This window comes from Portunus trituberculatus, chromosome 11 (genome assembly GCF_017591435.1).
Source record: "Portunus trituberculatus isolate SZX2019 chromosome 11, ASM1759143v1, whole genome shotgun sequence".
Classification (NCBI taxonomy): Eukaryota; Metazoa; Arthropoda; class Malacostraca; order Decapoda; family Portunidae; genus Portunus; species Portunus trituberculatus.
The window spans coordinates 5,191,231-5,207,007 of NC_059265.1; the positions used below are offsets into that span (position 1 = coordinate 5,191,231).

Sequence of the window (15,777 nt, forward strand, 5' to 3'; positions counted from 1 at the left end):
GCATAATTCACTACAATCACCTGCTGGTCACCCAGCCAGTCTTCCCCATTATGAAGCGAGCTTAAAGCTCACAGACTGATATTCAGATAGGACTGAGGCCACAACACACTCCACACACCAGGAAAGTGAGGCCAGAATCCGTCAAGTTACATCCTGTACCTACTTGCTCCTAGGTGAACAGGGGCTACACATTAAAAGGCTTACCCATTTGCCTCGCCGTGCTTGGGACTTGAAACCGAGCCTTCTCGGTTGTGAGCTAAGTGTGCAAATCATTACACTATGTATTTATCTAGTTGTACTGTACAGGGTTTGAGTGGGGCTCTTAGTATCCTGTCTCCATGTCTCCATTTATCCAATTTTTCTTTAAAGTTATGCACATTATGTGCTGTAACAACTTCATCACTCAATGCATTCCACTTTTCCACCATTCTATGTGGAAAACTGTATTTTCCAATATCCTTCACACACTGCCTCATCCTAATCTTCTTTGCATGTCCTCTTGTCCTCCTATTTTCTTCTGTCACCAGCACCAGGTCTTCCTTGTCTATCTTTTCAATGCCATTGACTATCTTGAATCCCCATGTTCTCTTCTATCTTGTAAGATTGGCAGTCCCATTTCCTTCACCCTTTCTTCATATGTTAGGTCCTTAGTTAGTGCATGTGTGTGTGTGTGTGTGTGTGTGTGTGTGTGTGTGTGTGTGTGTGTGTGTGTGTGTGTGTGTGTGTGTGTGTGTGTGTGTGTGTGTGTGTGTGTGTGTGTGTGTGTGTGTGTGTGTGTGTGTGTGTGTGTGTGTGTAATTCACCTCGGTCGCCTGCTGGTCACCCAGCCAGTCTTCCCCATTACGGAGCGAGCTCAGAGCTCATAGACCGATCTTTGGGTAGGACTGAGACCACAACACTCCACACACCGGAAAGCAGGTCACAACCCCTCGAGTTACATCCTGTACCTATTTACTGCTAGGTGAACAGGGGCTACACATTAAGAGGCTTGCCCATTTGCCTCGCCGCTCCGTGTGTGTGTGTGTGTGTATTTACCTATTTGTGTATTACAGGGCCCGAGCTAAGCTCTGTGTCCTGTCTCCTTGTCCATTCCTGTCATATCTCTCTTTCATCTGATTGACACACACCGCGTCAACGACATCACTGCTCAGTTTATTCCACTTATCAATGCTACGATGCGGGAAACTGTATTTTCTCACGTCATTTAGACAGATGTCTTTTATTAGCTTTTTCCATGTCCTCGAGATGATTACTTGTGGTCACCTTTATCAACTCTCTGTCCAGTATGTCAATCTTGTTCACCAATTTATACATAGTTATCATGTCTCCTCTTGTTCTTCTCTCTTCTAATGTGGTCAGCCCCAGCTTCCTCAGTCTTTCCTCATAGTCTAACTCCCTGAGTCCTGGTACCATCCTTGTTGCCAGCCTCTGTACCCTTTCTACCTTCTTCACATTTTTCTTCATATGCGGTGACCAGACACAAGCTGCATATTCTAACTGGGGTCTTATTAAGGTACATAATATCTTCTTCATCATTCCTTCATCTAGGTAGTGGAATGCAAGGCCAATATTTTGAAGCATGTTATATGTTTTCCAAAAAATCTTGTTAATGTGTTTCTCCGGTGACAAAGTGTTTTGCACGGTTACTCCTAAGTCTTTCTCCTCATTGGTCTCTTTAATTTTCTCATCACCCAGCCTGTAATCCCAGTTTGGTCTGTATCTACTTCTTCCCATTTTCATAACATGGGTCTTGTCTATATTAAATTCCATCTGCCACTCCTTACTCCACTCATATATTTTATCAAGATCTTCCTGTAACTTGTTACAATCTTCCACATTCTTTACTCTCCTCATAATTTTAGTATCGTCCATAAACATGTTCATGTAACTGTCAATTCCTACTGGCATATCATTAACATAAATCAAAAACATGATGGGACCAAGCACTGACCCTTGTGGAACTCCACTGGTTACCTTCTTCCACTCGGACTTCCTTCCTCTCACCACTGTTCTCATTTCTCTTCCCATTAAGTAATTTTCCATCCATTTTGCTAGTTTATCATTTACTCCTCCAATCTTCTTTAGTTTCCACATCAGTCTATTGTGTGGTACTTTATCAAAGGCCTTTCTCAAGTCCAGGTAGATAGCATCCACCCATCCCTCTCTATGTTGTAGTATGTCAGTCACTCTTGAATAAAAACATAATAAATTGGATACACGATCTTCCTTTTCTGAAACCAAACTGTCTTTCACTCAGAATGTTTTCACTTTCTAGATACTCACTCCACTTAGCTTTAATTACTTCTTCACATACCTTGCACAATATACTAGTCAACGATACTGGTCTATAATTTAGCGGTTCCATTCTACTACCATTCTTATATATAGGCACAATGTCAGCTCTTTTCCACTCTTTCGGGACTAATCCTGTTCGTATGGAGGTTTCCACAATATCAAATATGGGGTTCAACAATTGATCCTTACATTCATTTAGCAACCTCCCAGATATGCCATCAGGCCCCATTGATTTATTAATATCCAGATTGCTTATAATTTTCCTTACATCTTCCTTAGTAACCATGATGTCCTGCATTTGCTTTATTTCCATAGGCCTTCCTCCCATAAAATGCTCCTCCTTTGTAAACACTTTGCAAAAGTTGTCATTCAAAATTTCAGCTATATCTCCAGCATCTTCATATACTTCTTCCCCATTTTTTACCTTTACTATTGCCTCCCTTATATTTAGTTTTCCATTTATGAATTTGTAAAACATTTTGGGTCACTATCACAGTTTTCCACCACCCTCTGTTCATATTCCTTCTGTGCTGTTCTCCTTACTTCAACATATCTATTCCTTGCTGTTTTGTAAACTTCTCTTGATAATACATCACTGTTTTTCTTAAGTTTCTTCCATGCCTTTTCTTTGTTCTTTTTTGCTTCTTCACAATTTCTATTAAACCACTGTTTATTATTTAAAGTCCTCTTTCTGTAATATGGCACAAACTTTTTCACAGCAGAGTTATACAAATCCATAAATTTATCGTATTTCAATTGCATATCCCTTTCCTGGTATACCACGGACCAGTCAATTTCATTAAAGAACTCCCTTATATGGTTATAATTTGCCCTAACATAATTTAATTTTTCCTCCTGCGTTCCACAATCTTATTCGTGCTTAATTCCGTATCCAGCTCAAAGCTTAGGACATCATGATCGCTTCTCCCAAGGGACATTTATGTTCAATTTCCTCTTTTAGAGATGCCCTGGTAAATACCAAATCCAACCTTGCTGCAACATCTTGTCCCCTGCACCTTGTTGGTGATCTCACCCACTGTGTCATCAAGTTATTTGTTGCTACCTTTAACAATTCCTCTGCCCACTCACCACCGTTCACCACTTCGTAGTCTTCCCACACTATTTCTTTACAATTAAAGTCTCCGACTATCATCACTCTATCCTTTCTGATGAGTTCTTGCTTCATTCTGTCTAGAGTATTTCTCATCACCATTTGGTACTGTTCATATTCCCAAGCACTGGTTCTGGGTGGTATGTATACTGTTATAATATTAATGTCCCTCTTGCCATCTGTTATAAGCATACTTATCACTTCCTCATTTCTCTTACTATAGTTCACCTCCTTCACTATCAGATCTTCCTTAGTAAGAACCATTATACCACCACCTCCTTTATTTTTTCTATCATTTCTCCATACTTTGTAGTGTTTTACAACAAACCAGTCTAGCTTTATTTTGGGCCTTAGCTTTGTTTCCACTACACACATTATGTCCGGTTCGTTATTTCTTAGGTAATCCATACATTCTAGCCTCTTAGACAGAAATCCATCTATATTCATGTAAGTCACTTGTATTCCATTCCTAGTCTCTTTCTTCCATGTAATGTCTATTCCGCCTGTTTTATCCACCACTTCTTTAGCCTCCCATTTCTCATCCTCCAAAAACTTGGTCTTTTCCTCCTCTGTTCTTTCGTCATTCCTCTCTTTCACTTCAGTTACAAGCTCTTTCATTTTCATTCTCATCCTGTGACATATTTCTTCTTATGTAAATTGTTTTGGTTTCCTCAGAGTCCTTAAGTTTCCAAGCCCTCCTCAACAAGGCCTCAGCTGCCACCTGAGACTTTAATTTCAATTTTAATGGTCTATTCTTGCCTTCCTCAAAAGCTCCCAATCTCACACTTTCTTCTACCTCAGCATATAAGTCCTCTTCCTCCACAGAGATCTTATTCAGTAAAGACTTAATCCTGTCATTTTCCTTATCCTCCTATCCTGCCAGTTTCTGTTAGTTTCCTCCCTTAATCCTGTTATGATCACACATTTTTCTTTTCAGCAATATCTCTCACCACATACTCATTTTCCTTTAGTGCCTTTACCATTTCACTCTGTAATCACTTTATTTTCCTCTTCCTGCTTTTTCACTATCTCCTAAAGGACCTTTGTACCTCCTGATGTTCATGGTTCACTTCTTTCATCCTGGCATCAATTAGATTAAGGCATTCCTCCTTCCTCAAGTCCCCTTCGGATATTTTCATCTCCATTTCTAGGAGTTTAGCCTTCATCTCTTCACATTGTTTCCTTAGTTGTTGGTTTTCTTTCTCCATCTCTACTTTTTCCTTCAATGTGTGTGTGTGTGTGTATTTACCTAATTGTATTTACCTAATTGTAACATACGGGAAAAGAGCTATGCTCGTGTTGTCCCGTCTCCATATCTATTAATGTCCAGCTTTTTCTTAAAATCATGAATATTCCTTGCGTTGACCACTTCCACGTCTAAACTATTCCATGCTTCCACCCTTCTATGAGGAAGCTATATTTTTCACATCTCTCCTATAAGTGGCCATTTTAGTTTTTCCCATGCCCTCTCGACATTCTTTCATTCCACATACACAGATCTTCCCTATCCATTTTTCCATGCCAATCATCACTCTGTATATTGCTATCAGGTCTCCCTTTCTCTTCTGTTTTCCAGGGTTGGAAGTTGCATTCTTTTCAGTCTGTCTTCATAAGTCAAATCTCTTAAGTCAGGCACCATTTTGTTGCAGCCCTCTGTACTTTCTCTAGTTTCCTTATGTGTTTCTTTAAGTTCGGAGCCCACTGTATTGTTGCATATTCAAGCCTCGGTCTTATCATTGCAGTAATTATTTTCTTCATCATTTCTTCATCTAAATATCTGACGCCACTCTTATGTTCCTCAATAAGTTCAATACTTCTCCAATTATTTTGTTTATATGTCTCTCTGGCGATAGGTCATTGGTAATTGTCACCCCAAGGTCTTTTTCTTCATGACTGGTTTTTATGTCTTCATTTCCTATCTTGTACATACTCCTGATTCTTCTTTCACTCTTGCCAAACTCTATTTTCTTGCATTTTGTCGTGTTGAACTCCATTTGCGTGTGTGTGTGTGTGTGTGTGTGTGTGTGTGTGTGTGTGTGTGTGTGTGTATTTACCTAGTTGTATTGTACAGGGTTCGAGCAGGGCTCATAGTGTCCTGTCACCATATCTCCATTTATCTAATTTTTCCTTAAAGTTATGCACATTATGTGCTGTAACAACTTCATTATCAAATGCATTCCATTTTTCCACCGTTCTGTGTGGAAAACTGTATATTCCAATATCCTTCACACACTGCCTCATCCTGATCTTTTTTTCATGTCCTCTTGTCCTTCCATCATCTTCTGTCAACAGCACCAGGTCTTCTTTGTCTATCTTTTCAATATCATTTACTATCTTATACATTGTTATTAGGTCCCCATGTTCTCTTCTATCTTGTAAGGTTGGCAGTCCCATTTCCTTCAGTTGTTCTTCATATGTGAGGTCCTTTAATTGCGGAACAGTCTTTGTAGCAATCTTCTGTATCCTTTCCAATTTTCTTATATCCTTTTAGGAGCTTGGAGACCATACCACTGCTGCATATTCCAGCCTTGGACGTATCATGCTTGTGGTGATTTTTTTCATCATATCTTTATCCATGTAATGAAATGCCACTCTTATATTAGTCAACATTTTATATGATAGTCCATATATCTTGCTTATGTGTTTTTCGGGTCTCAGATTTTCCTGTATGATCACTCCCAGATCTTTTTCGTCTTTAGTCTTCATTATTCGTTCCTTCCTCTCTCATCAAAAAGTTCCTTTCTGATCTTCTCTTATTCTTTCCTAGTTCCATTATGTGTCATTTTATGGCATTAAACTCCAATTTCCACTTCATGCTCCACTCTTAGATCTTGTTTATATCTTCCTGCAACAGCAGACAGTCTTCTCTGGTTTTGATAACTCTTAGCAGCTTTGCATCATCAGCAAATAAATTTATATAACTGTTTATCCCAACATGAATGTCGTTTACATAAATCTGAAACATAATGGGGGCTAACACTGACCCTTGTGGCACTTGTGTGTGTGTGTGTGTGTGTGTGTGTGATTCACCTCCTCCTCCTCGGTCGTCTGCTGGTCAATGAGCCAGTCTTCCCCATTACAGAGCGAGCTCAGAGCTCATAGACCGATCTTCGGGTAGGACTGAGACCACAACACACACTCCACACACCAAGAAAGCGAGGCCACAACCCCTGAGTTACATCCCATACCTATTTACTGCTAAGTGAACAGGGACTACACATTAAGAGGCTTGCCCATTTGCCTCACTGCTTTCCGAGACTCGAACCTGGACCCTCTCGATTGTGAGTCGAGCGTGCTAACCACTACACTACGCTGGTGTTTGTGTGTGTGTGTGTGTGTGTGTGTGTGTGTGTGTGTGTGTGTGTGTGTGTGTGTGTGTGTGTGTGTGTGTGTGTGTGTGTGTGTGTGTGTGTGTAATAGAAAGATTCAAACCTGTGACTAATCTGTAGAAAATGAACATATGGATGAACATCAGGGTCCACATGATGAGGGACACCAAGACAGGCTCATGCTGGTGGGCTTTGATGTGAACTGTGTAACAAGCCAATGTGGAAAAGAGGCCACCCCCATAAGCTCCCAAGTATATAGGATTGGGCCATCTGCAAAATCAAGACATATTTTCAGTTATTAGAGAGGTGGAAACTAATGATTTTCAGAATCCCAATTTCTATAACTACACTGCCACATTGTTAACTTGAGTAATGGATAAGTGGAAGAACATTCACCAAAATCATATTTTGAGATAGAAACATTCAAATAGGAGAGATTACTATACTAAGTCTACTCTTCATACTGCCTTTAACTCATCAATCTTTAATACACCATATCATATAAATTAAACTTCACACAACACAGATCTGTAAGACAGGATTTATTTTTATTCTATATCTTTCCATTTGTCCCTGTGGCCAAGCTATTCCTGCTATCACCATGATGAGGATGATGATGACTGCAACAGCTACAACAGTGATGATGGTTTCAAAATACAGAATTACCTTTTATTATTGCAGCACACACAACTCACCTGATGGGATGCTTGAGTCGGTGGTGTTGGCGAGCCATCACAGTGAGGGTCACAAGGAATACTGGCAGTCCTGTCATCCACTGGTGGTGAGGCAACATAAAAACACACAGAAGCTGCAAATATGATGGAAGTTCATGTTTTCATATAATAAATGCATGCACAGCTGTATGAAGGCATGAGATGGTTATGAGAGCAAAGACAAAGGAGAAAGTAAACAACTTTAGGTATCTGGCGATAATGTTATGTAAACATAATATGCATAGAAAAATAAGACAGGGGTGTGGGATCACTTAGAGGATCATGAAAGGGAAAAATGTGTATGGATGTATAGAAAAGTATTGGGAATATTCTGCCAAGAATGACATATGGATTGGAGCTGGATATGGAAGAGAGTACAAGTTCATCACACCTTCAGATTGATTTTTCATTGTTTCTAAGCTGCCCCCTAAGGGGATATCATACATCCACTCACAGCCAATATAAAAAGTACCCTTATTCATAATTAAACAAACTATTCCTTAATGCCAAACTTTTTTACATGATCTAATGTCTTCTGAAGACCAAGAAAAGACTTCAATATATCCAATCAGATCTACATGCAAGATAAAAAATATAGTAAGAGATGCAATGTCATGAATTCTTTTCCGAGATCATTTTGAAATATTCAGAAAAAGAATGTAATTTGAATGTAACCTAAAACTACACACTGCTTCCCAACAGTGACAGGGAAGAGGTAGTGTAAGGGCATATTTCAAGCTCTACAGCAAGCAAACCCACTGCAATATGGAGTTGATATAAAAAGAAAGAGTGATACTTACAATTCCTATATAGAATATTGTGAATGGAGTGAAGAGTTGTATTAACCAAGGCCAGCACGGAGACTCTAGTGTTTTACTCTGTTCATACTGTCTAGTCCACCTGTCAATCCACCGGCGGCAGTCAGGAGAGCTGGAAAGGTGAGATATACAAGAGGAAAGAAAGCACAATCAAATTACATACATCAAGCATGTAAATACAATCATGTTAATTGGAGAAAGGTTTCTGATACACAAATAGAAGAGTAACTGAAAATAATAAATAATAAATACCCAGATTTTGTATATACAGGTAACTCTCGATTTATGCGATAGATGCGTTCCAAGAGGCATCGCGTATATCAAAATTCGCGTAAAACAAATATGTAATTCTCATAAGAAACAATAGATAATAGGGGGGATGCGGGATGTGGTCCACAAAAATTTGTAAAATATACTCAATTTATTTGGCTAAATTAACATGTTTTTATTATTTACCATTCTAAAAACTAGAAGTGTATAAAAAGTAAAGGAAAAAGCAAGAAATAATAAAAGAAAGCAGAAAATAATAAGAGAAAACAACAAAACAACGAATATGTAAACAAAATACTCACTGCGTCACTGCCTTCACTACTGTCAGTCACCATCTTCCTCTATTGCCTGCTATAATGGATATCATATCTTAGTATTCATATACGCTCATGCCATGAGGATAACCTCGACTCTGTGGCACTGAGTGATAGTGAATTACTAATGAAATACAGTGGTATTTCATTAGTAATTCATCGCTCAGTGCCACAGAGTCGAGGTTATCCTCATGGCATGAGCGTATATGAATACTAAGATATGATATCCATTGTAGCAGGCAATAGAGGAATGGAAACAAATATCGTGATGAAAGCAACACGCAAGCTAAAAGGGTCACAAGAAGAAGAAAAAGTGGCCGAGTCGCCGCAAGTCTCCGCCTCGTCTGAGGCTGATCTCATCTCTGCTTTATTTTTTGGCATTCCATGTAAGATTTCACTTTATGCATTACAAAACAATCCTTTCTTGGGGGCAAGGTTTGTAAAAAGCTAGTAGAAATGTTGTTTTGTGAACATAAATGCATATATAAGACAGTAACACCCCAGCAACCTGAGAGCAACCTGATATCAACTTCGTTACTGTCCCTCCAAGCGTTCATGGATGCCATTTTGCAGCAGGAGGTTGCTCTGACGTTGTTAAAGTTTCTTGGATCCAGCTCCTGGTAGCCAATGAGCACTTTTAGGTGAGCTACCAACCTCCACCGCCAACAGCAATGAATCTTTGTGGATGCTATTTTTCGAAGATTGGTATGTGAGCAGGAGGTTGCTATGGAGGTTGTCTGTACCAACATAGACAACAACCTGCTTCTTGGACCCGGCCACGGAGCTCCCACCTATCGGCCAGCTATGGAACTCTCTGGCACGCAGTTTGAAATTGCGTCTGGCGCTCAGTTTGAAAATGCGGTTGGGCCAAATCGTGTATAAGCAAACCGATCACGCAAATTGAATTAATAATAATATTTTTTCGGTCGCATTATAACAAAAACGTGTAAATCAAACACTCGTAAATCGAGAGTTACCTGTATCCCATTTGATGAGGAGAGCAAAGACTCCATGGTCACATACTGTAAACATGACAATATATACATGAAGATGTAACCAATCCCTTTTGGTGGTTGTTTTTGTGACATGGAGAGAATGAGTGTAAGTTTGTTTGAAATGTGTAAGAATGCATCATCATCATCATCATCATCATAATAATAATAATAATAGAAAAAAAAATAATAATAATGACTGATGATAATGATAATGAATAGTTTATTGAGAGAAGAATTATAGCAAAGTGGATGAAAATCTATGGAGTCATAATGATTCCTTGAGATTTATGCAACTTGTACTTAAGGAAAGCAAAAAACTATACATTTAAAATCATACTGAGGGAAAGTATGATAAACAGGAGTAGCATACTAGTGGAGTGTGCGAATATGAATGGTGTTTGAGGGAGGAGTGAAAGTTCTATGGTGGAGAGGTATGACATGAGTTACTGGTCAGGAAAATATGCTACTGATATTTATATGTCCTGGCCATAGCTGGGATGAGATCCTGAGGTCCATATATTTCCTGGGTGATCTAGAAGGCTGACACCAAAACTTTTGTAAGGCCTTGTTAAAGATGTCTCTCAGAGAGAGAGAGAGAGAGAGAGAGAGAGAGAGAGAGAGAGAGAGAGAGAGAGAGAGAGAGAGAGAGAGAGAGAGAGAGAGAGAAAAATAGTTAAGTGCCTCATGTCAACATCTGAAGACAGCATGTAGTGAATGTGTCCTCCTTATAATATTTCTGATATCATATTGTGATCTGACCACTGGTTGGTAAAGAAAGTTGCCAATATGGGACACTAACACAGAAATCGATGCATGGGCCACTTGGGCAGGGGTGAAGCCGGCTGCATTGGAGGTAGAGAGGAGATGCTCAGCTCCAGGATACACCAATACCCAGCACACTCCAGACACTCCTCCAGCAGCACCACAGTGCACCACTGTATTGCCTTCAGAGTCCACCTTGGTTCTATTCACTCTGTTATGATTAAGGTGTTACATATATGTAGAGAGAGAGAGAGAGAGAGAGAGAGAGAGAGAGAGAGAGAGAGAGAGAGAGAGAGAGAGAGAGAGAGAGAGAGAGAGACAGAGATTTTACAAAATGAAAATAAGTTGAAAATAATTAAGAATATTGATGATTATTTCTTGGCTAGTATCATTCATTCATTCATGAATTTTATGCAAACAAGAAAGAAAACACACACACACACACACACACACACACACACACACACACACACACACACACATATATATATATATATATATATATATATATATATATATATATATATATATATATATATATATATATATATATATATATATATATATATATATATATATATATATATATAATCATGTAATTTCATTCAGGTTGCAATTTGTGCACATAAAAATATTGCATTAAAAAAGAAGAACCAATAGATCAAAATAGAAATATCTATGGCTGGGAGTCAAACTGCAATTGACAACACAAAGTTGCCATCATTGTGACAGATATAAAACTGGAATTGGGACTGGATGTGAAAAAAGAGGTACTGGAGATGGGAGAGAGACTTTAACATAATACTTTTTAGTTTTGACGAGGTATTCCACTAGAGAGAGGTGTCCACAGGAGGCAGCAATGTGCAGAGGAGTGCAGCCTTGGGCATCTTCAGCTTCAAGATTAACTTCACACACCTCTGCCAGGTACTGCACCAGCAACCTGCCCACAAACAAGTCTTACATTCTACATTTTCTTGTGTTGGCAGTTTACATCTCAATGGCAAATATAACTTTTGCTTACTATTTGTGCTGCATTTCATTCTGGACTGAGTAAAGAAAAAGGGTGAAGGACATTGATAGCAACATACGGGGAACCAGCGATAGCAGCACAGTGAATGGCAACCCTCCCAGCGCCATCAGTCACCATGGGATCGCCTCCATGCTTCAGCAGCACCACAACCATGTTAAGCAATCCTCTACAGCAGGCTACATGTACAGCAGTCTCCCCTGTAAAGAGAAACTACAAATTAGTTCTCACTCAATACTGATTTGTTGATATTTCTTATCATTAGAATTATTTCTAACAGTAAAGTGAATGTCCTAGTTGTACACTCTACATCTTGCACATTATTTTAAGAATTCCCTCTCATACTCTTTAATTTCATTCATAAGGAAACAGTTTCTGATACAGACCACACAGCATTCAAAATAGCCTACCTGATTGTGCCCTGACATTTGGATCACTTCCATACTGTAGCAACAGCCTCACGACGTGCAGGTTTCCAACCATCACTGCTTTTTGAAGAGCTGTTCTCCCATCATATCCTATAAAGATAATTGTATTAATTAATCATCTCAAAAAGTAGAACAGAGAAGAAGTGTGGATAGAAATAATATTAAAAGAAGCTGATATTGGGAGTGACTATAGGAAAAGTACATCAAGAGAGTAAGTAACATGTAATAAAATACATTAATATACTTTAGATTAACAAAAGAATATATACATACATCAAAGCGCTGTATTTGTTTCTAGGAGTCAACATGATACACAAGTCTAAAAAAAAAAAAGATAATCTGAAGATATGGTAGATTTTGCCCCACTATGCTCTGATATCACCTATTTCAACTGTTATGTAGATAATTGGGATGTAGGTTGCATGACAAATGGACAACACCCTTCATGTTAGTTCAAAGATTCATTCTAGACCATAAATTATGAAGCATCCTTACACAACATCATATATAAGATTTCATTTGTTTGTTTGAAATCATTCAAAGATACTTTGAACACTGAGCAACCATCTGTTTCTAGAATTCAGTAAACATATAACTGCAGTAACTCCTGTGTGACACTAAATAAGTTTTCTGCATACCATGTTGTCTCTGCCTTCAGTTTTACAATCAATACACTTTACTCACCTGTTGTATCAATAACGGCTGGATTTTGTTTTATGGTTGCCTCTAAGGAAGGTATTGGCAGCGACATCACCAAGTCCGCAAAGTTGTTTAGTACACTTGCTGTCATTGCTGCCATTTTTCTTTTGATATTACAGACCCAATACCTAACAAATGAAAAAGGATAAAAGAATATATATATATATATATATATATATATATATATATATATATATATATATATATATATATATATATATATATATATATATATATATATATATATAACAATGTGGAACAGGTGGGTTGGTGGGTGATGGAAAGAAACTCAGGAGTAGCAGGAGTATTTTATTTCTCCCATAAATAAAATACTCCTGCTACTCCTGAGTTTCTTTCCATCACCATCATATATATATATATATATATATATATATATATATATATATATATATATATATATATATATATATATATATATATATATATATATATATATATATATATATATATATATATATATATATATATATATATATATATATATATATATATATATATATATATATATATATATATATATATATATATATATATATATATATATATATATATATATATATATATATATATATATATATATATATATATATATATATATATATATATATATATATATATATATATATATATATATATATATATATATATATATATATATATATATATATATATATATATATATATATATATATATATATATATATATATATATATATATATATATATATATATATATATATATATATATATATATATATATATATATATATATATATATATATATATATATATATATATATATATATATATATATATATATATATATATATATATATATATATATATATATATATATATATATATATATATATATATATATATATATATATATATATATATATATATATATATATATATATATATATATATATATATATATATATATATATATATATATATATATATATATATATATATATATATAAAGTAAGGCATTCTGTGGCTCTCCTGCATACTTGATTCCTGAAGGGCAGAACACTTTTGAAAAAGGCATGGAAGAGTGTAGGGAGTATTATTAGTGTAGGTAAGGATACGCCAAGAGATTTGGTTAAGATGATGGATGAATAATACAAAATGGATAGAACCAAGAGCAACTGAAGTGAATTTTTATTAGACTTAGGAAATTAACAGACTGTCCATAACAACAACAATAGATTGATCAGAAAAAAAACTTGAGCAGAAGTTAGAGAGAAGGATAGAAGCTGTAGTAGGTTAGTTTGGATATCAAAGCTTTGTACCATACTCAACAAAAAGCTTTTGATATGTCTAAAGCAGTGGTACCCAAACTTTTCCTGAGTCAGTACCATTTGGGGGTCCTGTGCAGTCCCTGTGTACCACCTGGTTTCAGTAAAACTCAATCCTAGCAAATATCAATTTGTTCCCAAGCAGAAAACACAAATGAACTAACAACAACACCAGCTGATTGATGACAGATCTTGTGTAAGGAAATAAAAAATTTTCTCTGAGAAATGAATGAATTTAACAAAAAAATTGCATATCATCCCAAAAGTGCTTATGTACCATCTGGAAGGCATTTGCGTACCATTACTGGTATGCGTACCACTGGCTAGGAGTCACTGGTCTAATGCAGTAGTGAGTTTCACTGTAATCCCTAGAAGTGAATGACCAAGATTCAGTAAGGAAAGCCAGATCACCAGTAGAGTGGCCTTAAAATGAAACCCATACTTGTGATCAGACATAAGCTTGTGAAATGATATATGTTTAAGAATCTTCCTGATGAGGATAGATTAAAAAATAAATTAGAAAAGCAGAAAATCAAAGCAATGAGACAATAGTTTGAGAAATTAGAGTGCAACAGGTTGAATGTAGGGAAACTTCCAGCAAGATGGGAAGGCAAATGTAGATAAAGAGTTGAAAAAAATTGACCAGGCAAGGTGGAAGCACTGAAACACAGTTATGGAGAGCAATAGGAGGGAGCCTATCAAGTCCATAAGCCTTCTGAGAGTTAAGGCCGGCTAGGGCATGGAAAAAATATTACTGCACAGGATCTCAATGATTACCATAAACTAGTTGGAGGAGCAGAAATTAATGGATAAGAAAAGTTGATGGGGATGTCAAGACACTAACAGGGTTGATATCAGAAGAGCAGTCTGACTCTAAGATGGGTGTTCCAATGCACTGATGAATAACTACAGTACAATGTTTGTTCTTTACAAGACTGTCAATAACCATGTAAGGGTTATAGTTAGTAATGCTGTTGTGGGGATATTATGTAACATAGTTATGACAAGATATAGCTAACTACTGTGATTGAGTATCCTAACTGTCACAACTTGCATGCCAAGACATTTTGGGAAAAATATGCAATTTTACTGAAAAATCATTATCATGTTAATTGAAAACATGTGAAATTCACCAGAGCAAACAAAATAATCTAAGCTTAAAAAAATAAAATAAAATACATAAAATAAAAATAAACAAATAAATAAATAAAATAGCTAAATAAATAAAAAAAAATAAAAAAATAAATAAAATATACAAAATAAATAAATAAAAAATAAAATATAAATAAAAATGGAACTTTATGAAAATCTACCTAAAATATCATTGTTACTGTACCTCATTCTCAGTAATAACCTGGGGTGGGCATAATAGCAAAAAATAAACAAATAAACAAATTAAAAAAAAATAAATAAAAATAAATAAATGAAAAAAATAAATAAATAAACAAATATCATAATAACTGATAAATCAACAACAACAGACTTATAGATGGTAACTGGTATTAATAGATAACTAGTGACAAATCTATTGTCTGATAACCAATAAATTGATAAGCAAAAAGTTTTTATGATAACAATAACAATAATAGTATTAAAAAATAACTTCAATGTTTTTCCTATCTCTTCACTGATGAATAAGTACCATTTCAAATAACCTAACTACATTTGACTTTGAAAGTTAACCTATTCAG

The 15,777-nt window shown here is 36.1% G+C and overlaps 1 protein-coding gene across 5 annotated transcripts in view; it reads right to left on the reverse strand.

Moving 5' to 3' along the window:
• LOC123502372 (palmitoyltransferase akr1-like) overlaps positions 1-15,777 on the reverse strand; it is a 29,818-nt gene that overhangs the window by 10,764 nt on the left and 3,277 nt on the right. For 4 of the 5 annotated variants that reach the window (XM_045251546.1, XM_045251548.1, XM_045251544.1 and 1 more), the window contains exons 2-9: positions 12,747-12,889; positions 12,045-12,152; positions 11,696-11,834; positions 11,413-11,547; positions 10,645-10,818; positions 8,249-8,378; positions 7,431-7,543; positions 6,839-7,005 (exon numbers count right to left, since the gene is read on the reverse strand). In XM_045251546.1, the coding sequence (XP_045107481.1) occupies positions 6,839-7,005; positions 7,431-7,543; positions 8,249-8,378; positions 10,645-10,818; positions 11,413-11,547; positions 11,696-11,834; positions 12,045-12,152; positions 12,747-12,861 (1,081 nt within the window). In that variant the 5' untranslated portion in view covers positions 12,862-12,889. The remainder of the gene's footprint in view (positions 1-6,838; positions 7,006-7,430; positions 7,544-8,248; positions 8,379-10,644; positions 10,819-11,412; positions 11,548-11,695; positions 11,835-12,044; positions 12,153-12,746; positions 12,890-15,777) is intronic. The other variant, XM_045251547.1, reaches the window with a different exon arrangement.